The sequence below is a fragment of the Marasmius oreades genome (genome assembly GCF_018924745.1).
Source record: "Marasmius oreades isolate 03SP1 unplaced genomic scaffold unpl_scf_10, whole genome shotgun sequence".
NCBI classification, from domain to species: Eukaryota; Fungi; Basidiomycota; class Agaricomycetes; order Agaricales; family Marasmiaceae; genus Marasmius; species Marasmius oreades.
In genome coordinates, this window is record NW_025064834.1 from 2,944 (window position 1) to 20,089 (window position 17,146).

The window sequence follows — 17,146 nt, forward strand, 5'->3', positions numbered from 1 at the left end:
ACTTGGGAGAAAGCAAAAGGGTCTAGCTGGGAAGCCACCCACCCACTATCTACCTCTACGGGCTTTTCTGCCTGCAGGTTTCGAACGTAGTGAGGGTCCCGTAGCCTCTTTCTGATCTCTCGCCAGAATGTTGGGTCTAGACATTCCGCAAACTTCTGTACTTTCTCTCGATTCGACAAACTTCCTGCAAGTTTGTCTGCTTCAAATTCAAACTCCATATTAAACGAAGTAAGCTTTTGTAGCTGCTCTTCTCCTATACCAGAGAACCTAGCCTTCAACAGATCTAAATTCTCCAGTGCTCCTATTTCTAAATCCCTAATCGACGGGAACGAATCAAACATCTCTTTCTCAAAGGCGGCCCAACTATAGCCTCTTGTAGATGGCAAATGATGTGCCAGGAGTCGAGAGGTCTCAAACTCCATTTGAATCATTGCTAGAATGATAAAAGATTCATCTAACTTCCAGCCCTTGACTTTCCCATATTGTAGGATAGCCGCCATCCATTCCCGTAGATTTCCAGGATCTAGACAGTTGAATGTGGGGAGCCTTCGTTTCGACGTATCCTTGTCCAATTCTTTCAAAGCACCTTTAGAGAACTCCGTCCAGGACTTCTTTATCGGTCTTTCTTCATCTGGCACACCTGCCGCTACTGGGTCATTTGATATATGGGACATACTTGTTAACGGTCTCTCAAGAAATAAACTCGGGTTTAGTTCAAAAGAATAAAACTCTTCTTCCCGTAGGTCGAAGTCTGAATTGTATTCGGAGGGTAGAGATGATAACGGTGAAGAAAACGGTTCAATGTCTTCAGTTAAAATCTCTGGGGTTTCGTATGGGGTTTCTAACGCTTGGTTTCTAGGACCTTGCGTAGATCTTGTATCTCGGAAAGCTTCTCTCGGACTTCTGTCAAAAGAGAAACCGGGGTTTCTTAAATCGTTTGGGATAACTTGGGTAGTCTCTCTTCCTTGCGTAGAATTGCGCGTAGATCAAGAAGACTGACCAGCTCTCGGTACTTGAGCTGGGGTACTAGATGCTAAAGCCGTAAGACTATGTGTCTGTAAGACTTGTTTGCCAGCCGCTAGTGAAGTGCGAGTGTTACGTCGCTGTGAACTAATCTTTCTGAGAGAAGTTCTTTTGGTTTTTGCTGTTTTTGTAGTTCTCGCCGTAGGGCTAAAACTACCGGAATTTCACAATATTTCGTTTGATACTGAATGTAATCTTATTTCCACCCCCTGCGGTGGTCACCAGATAATAGGCGAAGTATACCACTCAAGAGTCAACCTAATATCAGAGCTACGGGAGTAGCACCAACACCAAATCAACCCAAAAACTAGTAAACCTCCGTGTAAAGTCTATCAATAACTCTACACACCAGGAAAGATTGCAAGGGTGGACTGCTTGGCAAAGGTTACGCACAAGATCACAGTCTCAGTATCGTATGAAGTTCTTATGAAATCAATGTGTAACTGCAAGTGTAAAAACACCACAGCTACGGGATTCTAAGGTTTGTAGGGGCTCTGTTTATTGTCCAGTGGACTAAGTGGGACTATGAATTTCGTCTACGGTAAGACTAATTCGAACAATTGGAGACTATTGCCCTCGACGGACACGAAAACTAAGTCCTCGGCGGACACGAATGCTAAGATCCTCGACGGATCACGAAACAGTAATCAAGACCTCGGCGGCCTACAGACGGATAGTTCTCTAGTTTTGACCTCGACGGTCTCGTATAGTTCAAATCAAATCTTATCGTTTCACTGCACAAAGACAGGGCAAATCTCTCTATTGGTGTCAAGAGCAGTTACTCACGGGCAACCCACTCAGGACTTTCCTACGCACGGGTAGTACTACTTTATCTACGGATACATGAGCTGCTTTTATACTACTTCTACGCTAGCTTTGTAATCCTATCTCTACTTGTTTCATCTCTAAAAATAATGCACCGTAGCTACGAATCCATGTGGAATCTTATCACTAGGGACTGCTACATGTGCAGAATGTTGTCTACGGAGCTTTTCCGTATTCGAATCATATGTTTTGGACCAATCTGGACCGTTCTTCATTCTTGTTTCAGCATGTAGAATGGACCTACATAGGCGTACCATATGGTATTTCCTGCCTACGGACCTTATCCTGCATTTCGACGTTATCAAATCATATGGACTTTGTGTGTCCAAGTAGTTCCAGCATATGGATCCAGAGTTCCGAATCGCCATAGCACATGAACAGCGTGGACTCCAAGATCCGTTGTTCATTCCTGCCTGGTTCCTAGGTACTCTATCTGTGATCTGGGATCTGTATCATGTCTTTTTGTCTTTTCCTCAGATCGGGACTTGATCTACGGTCATATCAAATTTCTCCTAGTCTGTGTGGTCCAATGTCCGATTTCTTGTCAACTAAATCCCCCGTAGAAGTAGGTACTCCTAGTATGAAGGTCTTTTGACTTTGTTAAGTTCTGCTACAAACGGTTCTGTGAAGACTACAAGTCTTCTAATAGTACAATCCCTTGATATGCCAGTGCATAGTAGAATGTAGAGAGTAGAACTTGGTGAATTACCGCTTAAGTCCTCTGCTCATAGTGTTCTACAGGTTTCGAACGGTCATACAGTTTTCTGACACGATCTACGGCTCTCTCTAACTGGTCTAGCTGCGCCTACGGCACATTCTACTAGCGGCACTAGCTTTAACTAGCAATTCGGGCTCACTCTAGTTCTTGATACGACAAATATCGCTCCGTAGCACTGTTTAAAGTGCAAAAAGAACCTTGTAGCATAGTCAACTAAGTCGCATTAGTGTGACTACGTCGGAGTTTGAACTGATCACAGTTGGATGAATTCCACATCGATAGCACTCTCATTCCTTCCTTTTTCCAAATCACAACACAATGGTTATGCACCGCTCTAATCTTGTTCTATCGGCATCCTACTCAACACCAGACAGACGACACAGTCATGCAACAACAGCTGCCTCCATACAATCATACTCTTCGAGCACTCAAAGCATCCTCAAGCACGCCTATTCCGAAAAAACCAGAACGAGGATGTGGGGCATGGTTGAACAGTTCAACACTTGGGCATTAGATGCTGGTCATAACGAGGACACATGCAGCCCACCATCTGAAGAGATCCTGGTGGATTATGTGGCAGATACTTTGGCAGGGCATGTATCAGTCTTGACAGCGAGGACTCATCTTCATCTTCTGAAGATACACTGGGAATCAAAGGGTTGGAAGTGGCAGGGCACTCAGCAGCTTATCCTCTGTCTGAAGGCAGTGAAGCGGCTGGTTCCTCCTAGCTCAGTTCGCAAACATCGTGCTCCTGTTTCTGTGGAGATGTTGGTCCTGTTATGCGACAATCTTGAGCTGGGGACAGAGAACATTTCGCCAAAAAACCAGCTCCACACCGCATGCTTTGCAGTGGCTCTCTGTGCGTTAATGCGACTTAGTTGACTATGCTACACAGTTCTTTTTGCACTTTAAACAGTGCTACGGAGCGATATTTGTCGTATTAAGAACTAGAGTGAGCCCGAATTGCTAGTTAAAGCTAGTGCCGCTAGTAGAATGTGCCGTAGGCGCAGCTAGACCAGTTAGAGAGAGCTGTAGATCGTGTCAGAAAACTGTATGACCATTCGAAACCTGTAGAACACTATGAGCAGAGGACTTAAGCGGTAATTCACCAAGTTCTACTCTCTACATTCTACTATGCACTGGCATATCAAGGGATTGTACTATTAGAAGACTTGTAGTCTTCACAGAACCGTTTGTAGCAGAACTTAACAAAGTCAAAAGACCTTCATACTAGGAGTACCTACTTCTACGGGGGATTTAGTTGACAAGAAATCGGACATTGGACCACACAGACTAGGAGAAATTTGATATGACCGTAGATCGAGTCCCGATCTGAGGAAAACACAAAAAGACATGATACAGATCCCAGATCACAGATAGAGTACCCAGGAACCAGGCAGGAATGAACAACGGATCTCGGAGTCCGCGCTGTTCATGTGCTATGGCGATTCGGAACTCTGGATCCATATGCTGGAACTACTTGGACACACAAAGTCCATATGATTTGATAACGTCGAGATGCAGGATAAGGTCTGTAGGCAGGAAATACCATATGGTACGCCTATGTAGGTCCATTCTACATGCTGAAACAAGAATGAAGAACGGTCCAGATTGGTCCAAAACATATGATTCGAATACGGAAAAGCTCCGTAGACAAAATTCTGCACATGTAGCAGTCCCTAGTGATAAGACTCCGCATGGATTCGTAGCTACGGTGCATTATTTTTAGAGATGAAACAAGTAGAGATAGGATTACAAAGCTAGCGTAGAAGTAGTATAAAAGCAGCTCATGTATCCGTAGATAAAGTAGTACTACCCGTGCGTAGGAAAGTCCTGAGTGGGTTGCCCGTGAGTAACTGCTCTTGACACCAATAGAGAGATTTGCCCTGTCTTTGTGCAGTGAAACGATAAGATTTGATTTGAACTATACGAGACCGTCGAGGTCAAAACTAGAGAACTATCCGTCTGTAGGCCGCCGAGGTCTTGATTACTGTTTCGTGATCCGTCGAGGATCTTAGCATTCGTGTCCGCCGAGGACTTAGTTTTCGTGTCCGTCGAGGGCAATAGTCTCCAATTGTTCGAATTAGTCTTACCGTAGACGAAATTCATAGTCCCACTTAGTCCACTGGACAATAAACCGAGTCCCTACAAACTTTAGAATCCCCGTAGCTGTGGTGTTTTTACACTTGCAGTTAGACATTGATTTCATAAGAACTTCATACGATACTGAGACTGTGATCTTGTGCATAACCTTTGCCAAGCAGTCCACCCTTGCAATCTTTCCTGGTGTGTAGAGTTATTGATAGACTTTACACGGAGGTTTACTAGTTTTTGGGTTGATTTGGTGTTGGTGCTACTCCCGTAGCTCTGATATTAGGTTGACTCTTGAGTGGTATTCTTCGCCCATTACCAAGTTTATTTCTTGAAAGACCGTTAACAAGTATGTCCCATATATCAAATGACCCAGTAGTGGCAGGTGCGCCAGATGAAGAAAGACCGATAAAGAAGTCCTGGACGGAGTTCTCTAAAGGTGCTTTGAAAGAATTGGACAAGGATACGTCGAAACGAAGGCTCCCCACATTCAACTGTCTAGATCCTGGAAATCTACGGGAATGGATGGCGGCTATCCTACAATATGGGAAAGTCAAGGGCTGAAAGTTAGATGAATCTTTTATCATTCTAGCAATGATTCAAATGGAGTTTGAGACCTCTCGACTCCTGGCACATCATTTGCCATCTACAAGAGGCTATAGTTGGGCCGCCTTTGAGAAAGAGATGTTTGATTCGTTCCCGTCGATTAGGGATTTAGAAATAGGAGCACTGGAGAATTTAGATCTGTTGAAGGCTAGGTTCTCTGGTATAGGAGAAGAGCAGCTACAAAAGCTTACTTCGTTTAATATGGAGTTTGAATTTGAAGCAGACAAACTTGCAGGAAGTTTGTCGAATCGAGAGAAAGTACAGAAGTTTGCGGAATGTCTAGACCCAACATTCTGGCGAGAGATCAGAAAGAGGCTACGGGACCCTCACTACGTTCGAAACCTGCAGGCAGAAAAGCCCGTAGAGGTAGATAGTGGGTGGGTGGCTTCCCAGCTAGACCCTTTTGCTTTCTCCCAAGTTAGGGATATGGCTTTGACCATAAGTAATGAGTTAGTAGGCGATTGCTACGCACCTCAGGGCTTAGATCCTGTTAGCTATACTCTAGGAGTGAAAGCGGCGGCTCCCGTAGGAACCCCTTTGATCACTCGTGCAAAAATCGAGCCTACGATAGCTCCATTGTCTTCGTACAAGAAGGAAATAGCTTCTGACGAGTTGACAATGAAACTTTTGGCCTCCGTAGACGCACAGAATACTCGAATGAACGACTTCGCATGTGCAGTTTCTGAACTTTCGAAGAAGATGCCTGACTTCAGTCAGCCTAACTTCTACAAAAACATGCAAGCTATGGCGTATCATAATGGAAGCCAAGGGCAGAGTGGCGGTGGATCTAGGCCTTCGAACCAGATCGCATCCAACTCTACGGCCGCGGGGCAGCCATATAGGGCGCCTACGGACAAAACTTGCATTATTTGTGATGAACCCGGGCATTTCTGGAGAGAATGCAGGCAAGCACAAGAGCTATCCCAGAAGAAGTGGATAGTTAAGAATGAACATACAAATAGATTGGAGATGTACGATGGGAATAACCTCCCATCGCCTGATCCAGTGAAGAAAGAATCACGAGCAGACAGAATTAGAGCTATCGCTAGAGAGAAGGGATGGCCAGGTGCTGAAAAGACCAGTTTCTTCTTACAGGGAGACTTGGATCTTGATGATGATCTCCCAGACCGTCAATCTGTGCCTACGATAGAAGTTTTGTTACAGAGAATTGCTGCTTTGGAGGTAGAGACTCGTCGCCAGTCGGGCGACAGCTCAAAAAACTAAAAGGTCCAATGATGGACTCCTCAGATAAGAGAGATAGATCTCGGGATACCCAGAGGAGACCGGAGGACCCCAAAAAAATAAAATTACCACCAAAACCCCAAGTAGTAATATCTACACTGTCGTTCTTAAGGAAACAACCGTATGTGATACCCCAGAGAAAGCCTTTCGAAGAAGAGGTCTCTGAAGAAGAAGAAGCAGAATCGGATGAAGAAGAACCTCCGTCGCAGGTCGATAGACGTCCTTCTACTCCGCCACCTAGGGTATTCGATAAAATTCAGCCCGTAGAACGTGTCCCACAACCAAGGGATTCTGTATTGCCCCGAAGCGTAATTCCTGAAGACAAGGGTGCTTCAAAATCTAAGAAGGTTCAGTCCGAAAACGTGAAGAAAGCGTCTACAGAAAATCTTCAAAATGTTGAAACGAAAAGATATAAGCAACGGGTGATTCAAGACCTAATTGACCAAATGATGGCCAATCCGGCTAGTGTCTGCTTGAACAAGCTCACGGCTTCAGAAGAGTTCAGAAAGGCATTGCTACGGCGAGTTAGGAATAAGCACGTTCGAACGAAGAACTATAAAGCGTTCCTTCAAACGTTAGACTATCCGATAAAAGACTCTACGGCGGCTGAGGAACCTTTTGATGAAGAAGCGGAGTTTGTGAAAGTAGATAATATTGAGACCGTAGATTCGTTCGAAACCTTAGAAGAGGAAGAAGACAGATTGGAAGCGGGATCAGTAGTTCACCGAGATGTTGTGGAAGTTTATCGCACCGAGTTAGATTCTGAAGAAAAACAGAAGGTCGTGATAGTAGCTGGATTGTCCGAGGGTCTCAGATGTGTTTTTCCTGAGGTTAACGGTTCTACGGAAAGAGTAGAAGCGGTGATCGATGGTGGATCGCAAATAATTGCGATTGATGCATGGGTTGCTCAAGGATTAGGCTTGCAATGGGATCCGAATTCAGTGATTCACATGCAGTCGGCCAATGGACAACTGAAACCGACACTGGGAGTGTGCAGAAATGTACCTTTCAAGTTTGGTGAAGTAACAGTATACTTGCAACTTCATGTGGTGGAGAAAGCTCCCTTTCAGATTCTCTTGGGTAGACCTTTCGATGTCCTAACAGAATCGAAAGTGCAAAACTTCAAGGATGGAGATCAGTGGGTTACGGTTTCATGTCCAAACAAAGGAATTCAAAGTGTCATCCCTACATACATGAGAGGGGAAGGCATTAAGATAAAACCTAAGCGGGAACCAACCCTACGGACGCAGAGTTCAGAGGAAGCGCAGAAAGAAAGAGAACAACGAGGGACTGAATCTTCAAATTTTCAATCCACCTTGATGAATTGATAGAGGATCAAGGAGAGGTGGCTCTACAAATATCCGTAGATGCTCACGGTGTTCCACGAATTGAAAAATATAAAAATTTGATAAATACAAAATTCTCTCCTACGGAGCTGGCTGGAGCCTTCATAGAAGCTTCAAATAGTGAAAGGACTACTAGTCAGTCTGATTTGAGAGTGATGAAAAACATTGATATAAACGAAAAAGACCAAAAACACACAGAAGATACAAAACACAAAAACAGTGCTTCTATTTCTCCTTGTGTTACGGACAGTTTTCTTTCTTATTATTCATCAGCACCAGTTTCGAATTCCCTAGATTCTATACAAGGTGAATCTACGGAACGAGAACGGTTGCTTTGTACTACTAGAAGAGGTTCAACCCTCGAAGGCTTCAGCAGCCAAAAATTGGCACATCGATCGGACTCTTCTCAACAAGATAAGATAGATGAGCTTAGTAAGGTCACCGTAGACGGCAGAGCTTTACTTTTGAAGGCTCAAGATACCCATAGTCTATGTGAACTTGTTGATTCGCTTAGTACAAATTTCAAGGATCTCGCTGAGGCGTCGAAAATCGAAGAAAATCCAAATAGATTGATACCCCCGTTGCTCCGACTACGAAGTTTTGTAGGGGGTGCGGTTGAAAATGAAAATGCATTTGATACAATGCTAAATGAAGCATCTGCGCTAGTAGATTATCACCAAAGGATGTACGAAAATCACTACCAAACCGACGAATGTATAGCCTTGGATTTGGATAGGTTAGCTAAGGATCCTGAGAAACGTGGAAAGACTTTGTTCAATGAACTAGCTTTTCATAGGGAAAGATGGTTGCAAGTCTACGGGACTATAGACAACTTTCCTAAGGACCTTTATACGGGCAAAACCCCGATAGATGAGATTCTATCGTCTACGGACTCTCTGAATGCCTACGTTATCGAACTTGATGCGTGTGTACAAGAGATGGGGCTTGCTCTACGCAGCTTAGAAGGAAAGCTTTCGAGAGAAAGTCTTCCTACGAATTCATATAGCACATTCTTGAGTAGCTCGCAGTCTATAAAGCGTGAGAACTATGTTTCCCAGGGTGCTACGGCGCTTGGAAAACATACAGTTCAGTCGGTCTACGGAAAATATAAGCCAGTAGCACTTAAAGTCCGACCACAATTGGCTAAGATGCCAGAAGAATTCCGAGTTCTTAGGAATATTACTGGGGATCCGCTTGAAGGGATGCCAGTACTATCGCCGCACCCTCCTGCGTTCAGTCCAGGAGAACGGTATACAGAAGAACGTAAGGAAATCATAGAAAAGAATCATAATGAAGGCTTTCTATGGCCCAAAGAAATGAAATTGGTACACCATCTGATGAAAATCCAAGAGAAAGGATTCGCTTGGAGTGCAGATGAAGGTGGAACATTTCGTACAGATTTCTTCCCGCCGATTAAGTTTCCAGTGTTGCCTCACAAGCCCTGGGTTGAGCGTAATATCCCTATTCCACCTGGGATTTACGAAGAAGTCTGCCAGATTTTGAAGGACAAAATCGCAGCAGGAGTATACGAACCTACTACGTCGTCGTATCGATCGAAGTGGTTCATGGTACTAAAGAAAGATGGAAAGAGTCTACGGCTGGTTCATTCATTAGAACCATTGAATGCAGTCACGATTCAGCATTCTGGGATTCCACCTGGAACAGCTGAGATTGCTAGTAGCTTTTCCGGAAGAGCATGTATAGGAATGTTAGACATTTGGGTTGGCTACGATGAAAGGCTTATCGACGAGGAATCGAGAGACTTTACTACGTTCCAAACGCCCTTTGGCCCCTATAGATTAGTGAAACTACCTATGGGATGGACTAATTCAGTCCCTTTGTTTCATGAGGATGTAACGTACATTTTACGGGAAGAAATTCCTCATGTTACTAGACCATACATTGACGACGTACCTATACGAGGACCTAGTACTAGATATGAGTTACCTGACGGAGGCTACGAGGTGATTCCTGAAAATCCAGGCATCCGTAGATTCATTTGGGAGCATTTACAGAACATGAATCGAATAGTTCAGCGGATGAAGTATGCAGGAGGTACCTTTTCAGGTCCAAAGGCTTTCATTTGTTGCGCGGAAGGAATGGTAGTAGGTCATAGAGTGTCCTATGACGGTGAAAAACCTGTAGAGAAGTTTGCAGAGATCATTCTCTCTTGGGATCCAAAAAACTTCAGAAGCAAAACTGATATTCGATCATTTCTGGGGATTGCAGGACAAATGTGCATGTTCATTAAGGACTATGCTAAGAAGACAAGACCATTGAATAAGCTCACTGGAGCTTTTGTACCATTTGAAATGAACGAGGAAGCTTGTGAAGCTGTCCGAGAGGTTCAAGATGGAATCCGTGATGCACCCGCGCTACGGCCCATCGACTATAAGAATCCGACGGGTATCACTTTGGCCGTAGATTCATCTTGGCACGGTGTAGGCTATTACTTGTACCAAGTAGACCCCGAAAATCCAAAAATGAAGTTCTACAATTACTTTGGGTCTATAACGTTCAATGAGAGAGAAGCTCGCTTCTCACAACCTAAAAGGGAGCTCTACGGGTTACTTATGGCGCTACGAGCATTGAAGTATCAAACTTTTGGATGTAGACCGTTGACCGTAGAAACGGACGCCAGCTATATCAAAGGAATGTTGAACAATCCGGATAGTGCTCCGAATGCTAGCATTAACCGGTGGATTGAAGAGATCAGACTCTATCATTTTGAACTAGTTCATATTAAAGGACTTGTACATGGTCCAGATGGACTTTCGAGACCTCCTCCTGGTGGGATATCTACGCCTAGACCAGAAGGATGGGAAGAATTCCTGGTTGACGACGATGGTCAGCCAGTAAAGTTTCGAATGGGAGATGGAATCGAGGATGAACCTTTTGACATTGATACGTTCAAGGATGATATAGATCCGCGGTCAGGTTATTTGGTTTCATTAGCTGAGAAAGAACCAAAGTTGGCTACATCTGTCTTTTGCTATTTAGAAGACTTACGGTCTGCCGTAGATGAAGCAAACTTTGTAGATAAGATAAGAAATTGGGCGCTACGGAAACCTCCAGACTATGTTTCAACATTTTTGAAGCAAGTGCCAGTGGTTCCGCCCGCTGTAGATGACAGTTGGAATGATTCTCATCCATATAAGCCTATACATGAATATACGAATGAGATTAAAAGGTTCGATGAGAAAGTTCCACAAATTGAAGAGTGGCTTCTAGATCCCGAAGCAGATTTTGTAAGCGAGTTATCTAAAAACGAAATGAACAGTTTCATTACATTGGGATCGAAATTCTTTCTAGACCCCGATGGGAGACTTTACAAACGGTCTACGGATGGTTCTACACAACATAGGTTGTATGTAGTTCCTGATAAGAGGATGTGGATGCTCGTAGCAAGTCACGATCATCTAGGACATAAAGGAATGTTTGCGACTAAGTCGATCATGGAGAAACGATTTTGGTGGCCGCATATGGACAAGGACATAGATTGGTTTGTCCGTAGCTGTCAAGAATGCCAGGATCGAAGGCTTGATCTTTTGAGAATACCACCAGTGGTTACTCACACACCGTCGCTGTTCCAAGTGATCCATGTAGATGTTTTAAGTATGACTCCCGCTAGCAACAGTTGTAAACTGATTGTTCACGGACGATGCGCGCTATCGAGATGGTCCGAAGCAAGGGCTATTCAAAGTGATACAGCCAGAATACTCGCAGAGTGGTTCTTTGACGATATCATTAGTAGATGGGGTTGTCCCGAGGAGGTTGTTACGGATAATGCACCACAAATGATTGCTATGGCAAGGTGGCTTACGGACAAATATGGTGTCCGTAGCATTAAGATTTCACCGTACAATTCTCAAGCAAATGGAAAGATTGAGAGAGCGCATTTCGATCTACGGAGCGCGCTTTCGAAAGCCGTAGCTGGAGACCTTGCGAAATGGTACTGGTTTTTGAAGCATATTTTGTGGGCGGATAGGGTTACAACTAGGAAAGACCTAGGTTGCTCCCCCTACTTCTTTGTTACCGGTGCAGAACCTATACTACCACTTGATATTGTGGAATCTACGTGGCTAGTGAAACTACCCAATAGGTTTCTATCACGAGAAGAGTTAATTGGCTTTCGAGCGCAAGCTCTGGCTAAACACAGAACGCATGTAACAGCTATGCGAGATAGAATTACAGAAGAAAAGTGTAGACGCTTGATCAAGTACGAACGGGAATATATACATACTATAAAACCCTTAAACTTTGAACCCGGTGACTTGGTTCAAGTACGGAATACCGCAATTGAAAAGAACTTGGATAGGAAAATGTTCCCTAGATACTTTGGGCCTTGCGTAGTCATTCGACGTACTAAAGGTGGCTCTTATATCTTAGCAGAAATGGATGGAACGTTGCTACGGGGAAAATATGGAGCCTTTCGCATCCTACCTCACGCGGCGCGATACCACATTGACCTTCCTACGGAAATAAAAGATTTAATTCAGCTATCTAAAGATGAGTTAGAAGCCATGGCTAACGAAGATGAACCAACTGAGTACGAACTTGGAGTGGACTACATCTTTGACAGGGCTCAAAACTTGAGGCTGAATGGTAATGCCTCAGCTACGGCAGAAAATGATAATGAAATTGAGCTACCTAGTGAATCTGAGGATCCAATGGACGATCCAGTAAGAGTTACTAGGTCTGCTAAGAAGAAAGTTAGATTCTCTCAGATCTGACTGAACATATGAAACCGAAAAATCCAGTTAGATTTTAATAAAATCTAACTAGTGCACAAGTATACGAAATGACAGTAATATGAAAGGAGCGGACACCGTTTATCGCTACAGCCAGCCATTGTTATAGAGTGATCTACGGAAAGATACACTACTGAATAGACTCCATAGGAGCACCTGCATCCACCTCAGTAGGCTGGTTTGTAGACCTCTCCTGTACTGAAGTCGACGTAGCTGACTGTTCGACGGAAAGGGCGAGGCGGGAAAGGACTAGCTGATTTGCCTCGACGAGTTTTTCGTAGGCTGCCCGGTACGCTGCTCCTTGGTGAAGGATCGAAAAGGCCGATGCATTGACCTCCGTACGGAGGAGGGTCTGAATGGCGGCGAGGTCGGACGCAGAAAGGGAGTCCATACCAAAATGGGCCGGCATGCTGGCTATGACCTTGAGTACAGAGAGATGCGTAGACTCTCTGCATTTCTTCTCCTCTGTCCAACAAGTTGTCATAAGTGATGCTACGGCCACGAATAAAGAGAGGACGGTCCCAAGGTGGACACTCACCCTCAGATTCGGGCGTAAGGTCTACGCCTGCCTTATCAATACGAGCCTTCTTAGCAGGCTTTGCTTCGATCTACGGAAAGATTAGAAATGATTTATATGAAATGAATAATGCGATCTACGGACCTCTTTCTTCTTGGAAATTCGAATTTTCATAGGATCCTTCCCTTTAGTGGCGTCCTTCATCTTGAAGTCGTCATTCTGGTAAAAGGATTGAGCCGTAGATAGGTTTAGAACAAACTGGAGGGCTTACTTTATTGTTTGCTTCTTTAGTATCAGAGATTTCGATAGTAGCTTCGTTGCGAGAAGAGCTAGCTCCCTACGGCGAAGTCAATATTGAAAATTAGAGAGATTGATAAACTAAGAGCTTACATTCTTGCGCTTGATAGCAGATGCCTTGTTGCGCACAGCGCACATCTCGACGTAGAAGGATTTGGCCTTTGCGAAGTCAACGCTCTTATCGAGGGAGAACTGCTCAATGTCAGCGGTGACCATCTCGACGACGTTGCGATAAAGATCAAACGCAACATCGTCTTTGGCAGACTGGTAGCTTTGGAGCTTGGTCTGAACCTACGGCAGAAGCATTACAATGAAACAGAGATGAAAGAGCGGTGCTGAACGTACCACAACGTCGAGAAGCTGTTTGGTGAACAGCTCGGCGGACAGCTTGTTAGCGTAGGGACGCAACTGGCTGACTTGTTCAACGATCGGAGCAGCGCGTTCGACCCAGATTTTAGTGGGAACGAATTCACTACGAGTGGACATGTTTAAATTGATATGAGAATGTAAGAGTTGAGGATTGGTTACTACAAATGCTGGTAGAGCTGGGTAGTGAAGAATTGACTATCTACGGTCAACCTTTTATACCTTTTACACTCTACTATCCAGTCGTAGATGACTTTCTCTACCTTATGGTCCTAAAGGACTCCCGGATCCAACATCTAGTCAACAGGAGTTGACTGCTCATTTGTTTGGGGGAGAGGTACCTTAGGTTCCTGAAAATTTGACCGTAGATTCAAGTTTTGCGATTTGAACACCTACATGAACATACGGGTGTACCTACGGATCCTGAAAAGATAACCATCGCTTAAGGAAAACTTATAAGCGAGAACCTACACGAGAGATGCATAGTGATTAGAATGATTGAACAATGTGCTACGGATAGATTCATCTAACTCCAACCATAGAGATACGTGAGCTACGGTACTGAGACTTTAAATTAGCAATTAGAGTTTTAAGTTGGACACATTTGAACTTAGTTCACGCAGTATACAAATCAAACAAGTTTTGATTACAAGATACGAAATATGATAATACAAAAAGAAGAGTTTAAGCACCGTAGTGCGTGCCAAAAGGAATACAAGATATGAGGGCTAGATGCCCACTACAAGAAAGTTCAAGAAGAGCTACAATAAAAGTAGACTATTGATACAAGACAAGAAAACAAGAAATGACTACCAAAACAGACGAAGTTTGAGAGATACACCAAGTCCAAACAGAAGAAAGATTACTTTCTAATAAATGAGTTAGTAACAAGTCTAGAAATACCTAAGAAATATTTCGACTTACCGTTTACGATACATCGGGTGACCAAATGCCTTCTCATAGGCTAGTCGATCCCGCGCCAGTTTGGCCATAACGGCCTGAGCTACGGGAGAGAGATCTGCGAGGTCAGAAGCAGAAAATTGCCAGTCTTCTGCTTCTTCCTCGCTAGTCTCTTCCCCATCGCTTGAATCATCGGTACTCTAAAGAAAAGAAATTAGAAGAAATCTACGGAGATGGTAGAGAACTTACGGCTTCTTCGGCTTCATCGTCGATCAGCTCCTTTGCAGTAATTGCTACTTCCTAGAAGTAATATGAATAAGAGATATGATTGTAAGATGAAAAGATCAACTTACGGTTTCTTGTACTTGAGGGACCTCAGCCTCCTCAGTGTCCTGAACCATAGACTTGGCTACGGCAGACAAAGCCTCAGAAGAAGAGCCCGACGAAGAGTCGTCAGAGTCACCCTCTTCTCCTTCCTCCTCTTCATCAGGGCTAGTCGTCTCGGATACTCCAGAAGAAGCTACTATGGGGACTGGCAGATTGATAGAAGTAGAAAGCTAGAACAATGATATCAGATACGAATTGGAAAGGCCCGTAGATAAGAGAAGAAGGTGCTTACCACTGGAAGGGATGGGACAGCAGCTCCAGTCTCCTCAATCTCTCCCTCAGTAGGCTCGGAAATGGACCATCCGAGGGCATTCCCAAGTGACTTTACCTGCGCGGGGGACATTTTGAAGTCTTCGTCATTTTGAAGGCCCTTGAAGACCTCAATTGGATCTCTCCCTGCGGCCCGTAGCAAACGTTGGCTAGCTTGAATGTTCTCCCAGACGGAGCAAGCAGACTTGTACGCCGCCATTTGTGTGATCCTGAGGTCTTCGAATGACCTGAGCTCACGATGGAGCCGTAGGACGATCTGAGCCAGAACTTGGGACAAAAATTTAGAACAGAATGATTTAAAAAGAAGAGAACACTCATGGAGATGGTTGCTTGACGCAGCCTCTAGTTTCTTGAGGCCAGCTTGCGAGTTGTCGGGATCGAAATAGGAGCACTTCTGTTTCCCGGCGAAACAGCGTGCACAAGTTGGTCGATGGCCAGCCTTACCGCTAGCAGCCCAGATTGGTTTGCAGTCGGCGTAGCCAAAGTACGAGCATCAGCCACAGGGAGAGAAACGATTGAACTAAAGAGGTTCAGTCATTAGGAAATAATAAGAGAAGGGGAAGGTGACTTACGAAAGCTACAGATCGACCAGCTTTCAAGATCGATTCTAAGCTGAGCTTGGCTTCACCCAGATCAAATTGAAGTTCCATATCTGTGCTACGGCGTTAGTTTAGAAACAAATGATACGAATAAGAGAACTTACTACGGGCGGCGCCGATCCATTCCTCAGGGAATACATGAGAACGGGGTCCGGAAGTCCACAACTCCGCTATGGAAGCTCCTGTGTTCTCGGAAGGTTCTTGGGCCTTACCTTTGCCTTTGCCAGTTCTGCTCGACTGTCGCCTTGAAGGTCGGTGAGTAGTAGCAGCCTCTGACTCAGAGGTGGCTACGGTCGTCTTTCTAGCATGAGAACGAGTGCGATAGGGCTAAAAAGGGGATAGTTTAAAACAAAAATTTAGAACAGAGAGAGAAGAGAAAACTTACTTGGGGGGGCTCAGAAGCCTCTTCATCCGACGATTTTGCAAAGGTCACCCTATTGACAGGGGACTTGTTGACTTTTTGTCACTTGGACCTGGAAGATCTGGCCATAGAAGGTTCGGGGGCCTAGAAGGACTTGATCAGAACAAACTTAGAACCAAAAAGAGATAGAAGATTCACTTACCTTGCGCTTGGACACTGGTCTAGAAAGACCAGCAACCGCATTAGAAGAATCTACGGCGCTGGAAGGACCAGCAACTGGAGTGGAAGCAAGAACCCCGGATGAACCAGGGGCTGATCGGGTTCTGGCAGCTGCCGTAGGTGAAAAGACAGGGGACGGTGACTAGTGTCCTAAGTCAGCTCTCCAGAAAAAGAGATGAAAGGAATAGAGACTTACCATAGGAAGAGTCTCCAGTCGCGGTGCATCTGGCATGTACCGCACTGGAGAATCTGCGTCAAAGTTAAAAGTCTGAAGGAAGAGATAAGTGGGAAAAGACCAGGAAAAAGTGGTTACTTACGCCAAGAAGTTCCAATAAACTGAGGGACTCGGTTGACCCTAATCGCCAGCTAGCCATTGGAACTTCCCATTCATCGGCCAGAGAAGAAACCGAGGCTAGAAGTTGAAGAGCAGGAATAACCCACGCTTCGCCCTGAAAATGGTTCAACTGGTCGCGTAGATCATTCTACGGCAAGTTAGAAATTAAACAAATGATATTGAAAAGAAAGATACATACCAGAAGCGCAGTATGGTCTGAAAATTCTTGCCACATTTGGGCATCATCAGTGAAACGAGCGATCAGTCTGTTGTATAGACCTTCTACCCAATGAT

The 17,146-nt window shown here is 44.6% G+C and overlaps 1 protein-coding gene across 1 annotated transcript; it reads left to right on the forward strand.

Moving 5' to 3' along the window:
- Positions 1–2,884: 2,884 nt before the first annotated feature.
- On the forward strand, positions 2,885–3,448 carry E1B28_013863 (uncharacterized protein; the record flags this gene model as incomplete). The annotated part of the gene is made up of 1 exon (XM_043160688.1): positions 2,885–3,448. The coding sequence occupies one exon, from the start codon at positions 2,885–2,887 to the stop codon at positions 3,446–3,448; it is 564 nt and encodes a 187-aa protein (XP_043001737.1).
- Between the last annotated feature and the right edge of the window lie 13,698 nt (positions 3,449–17,146).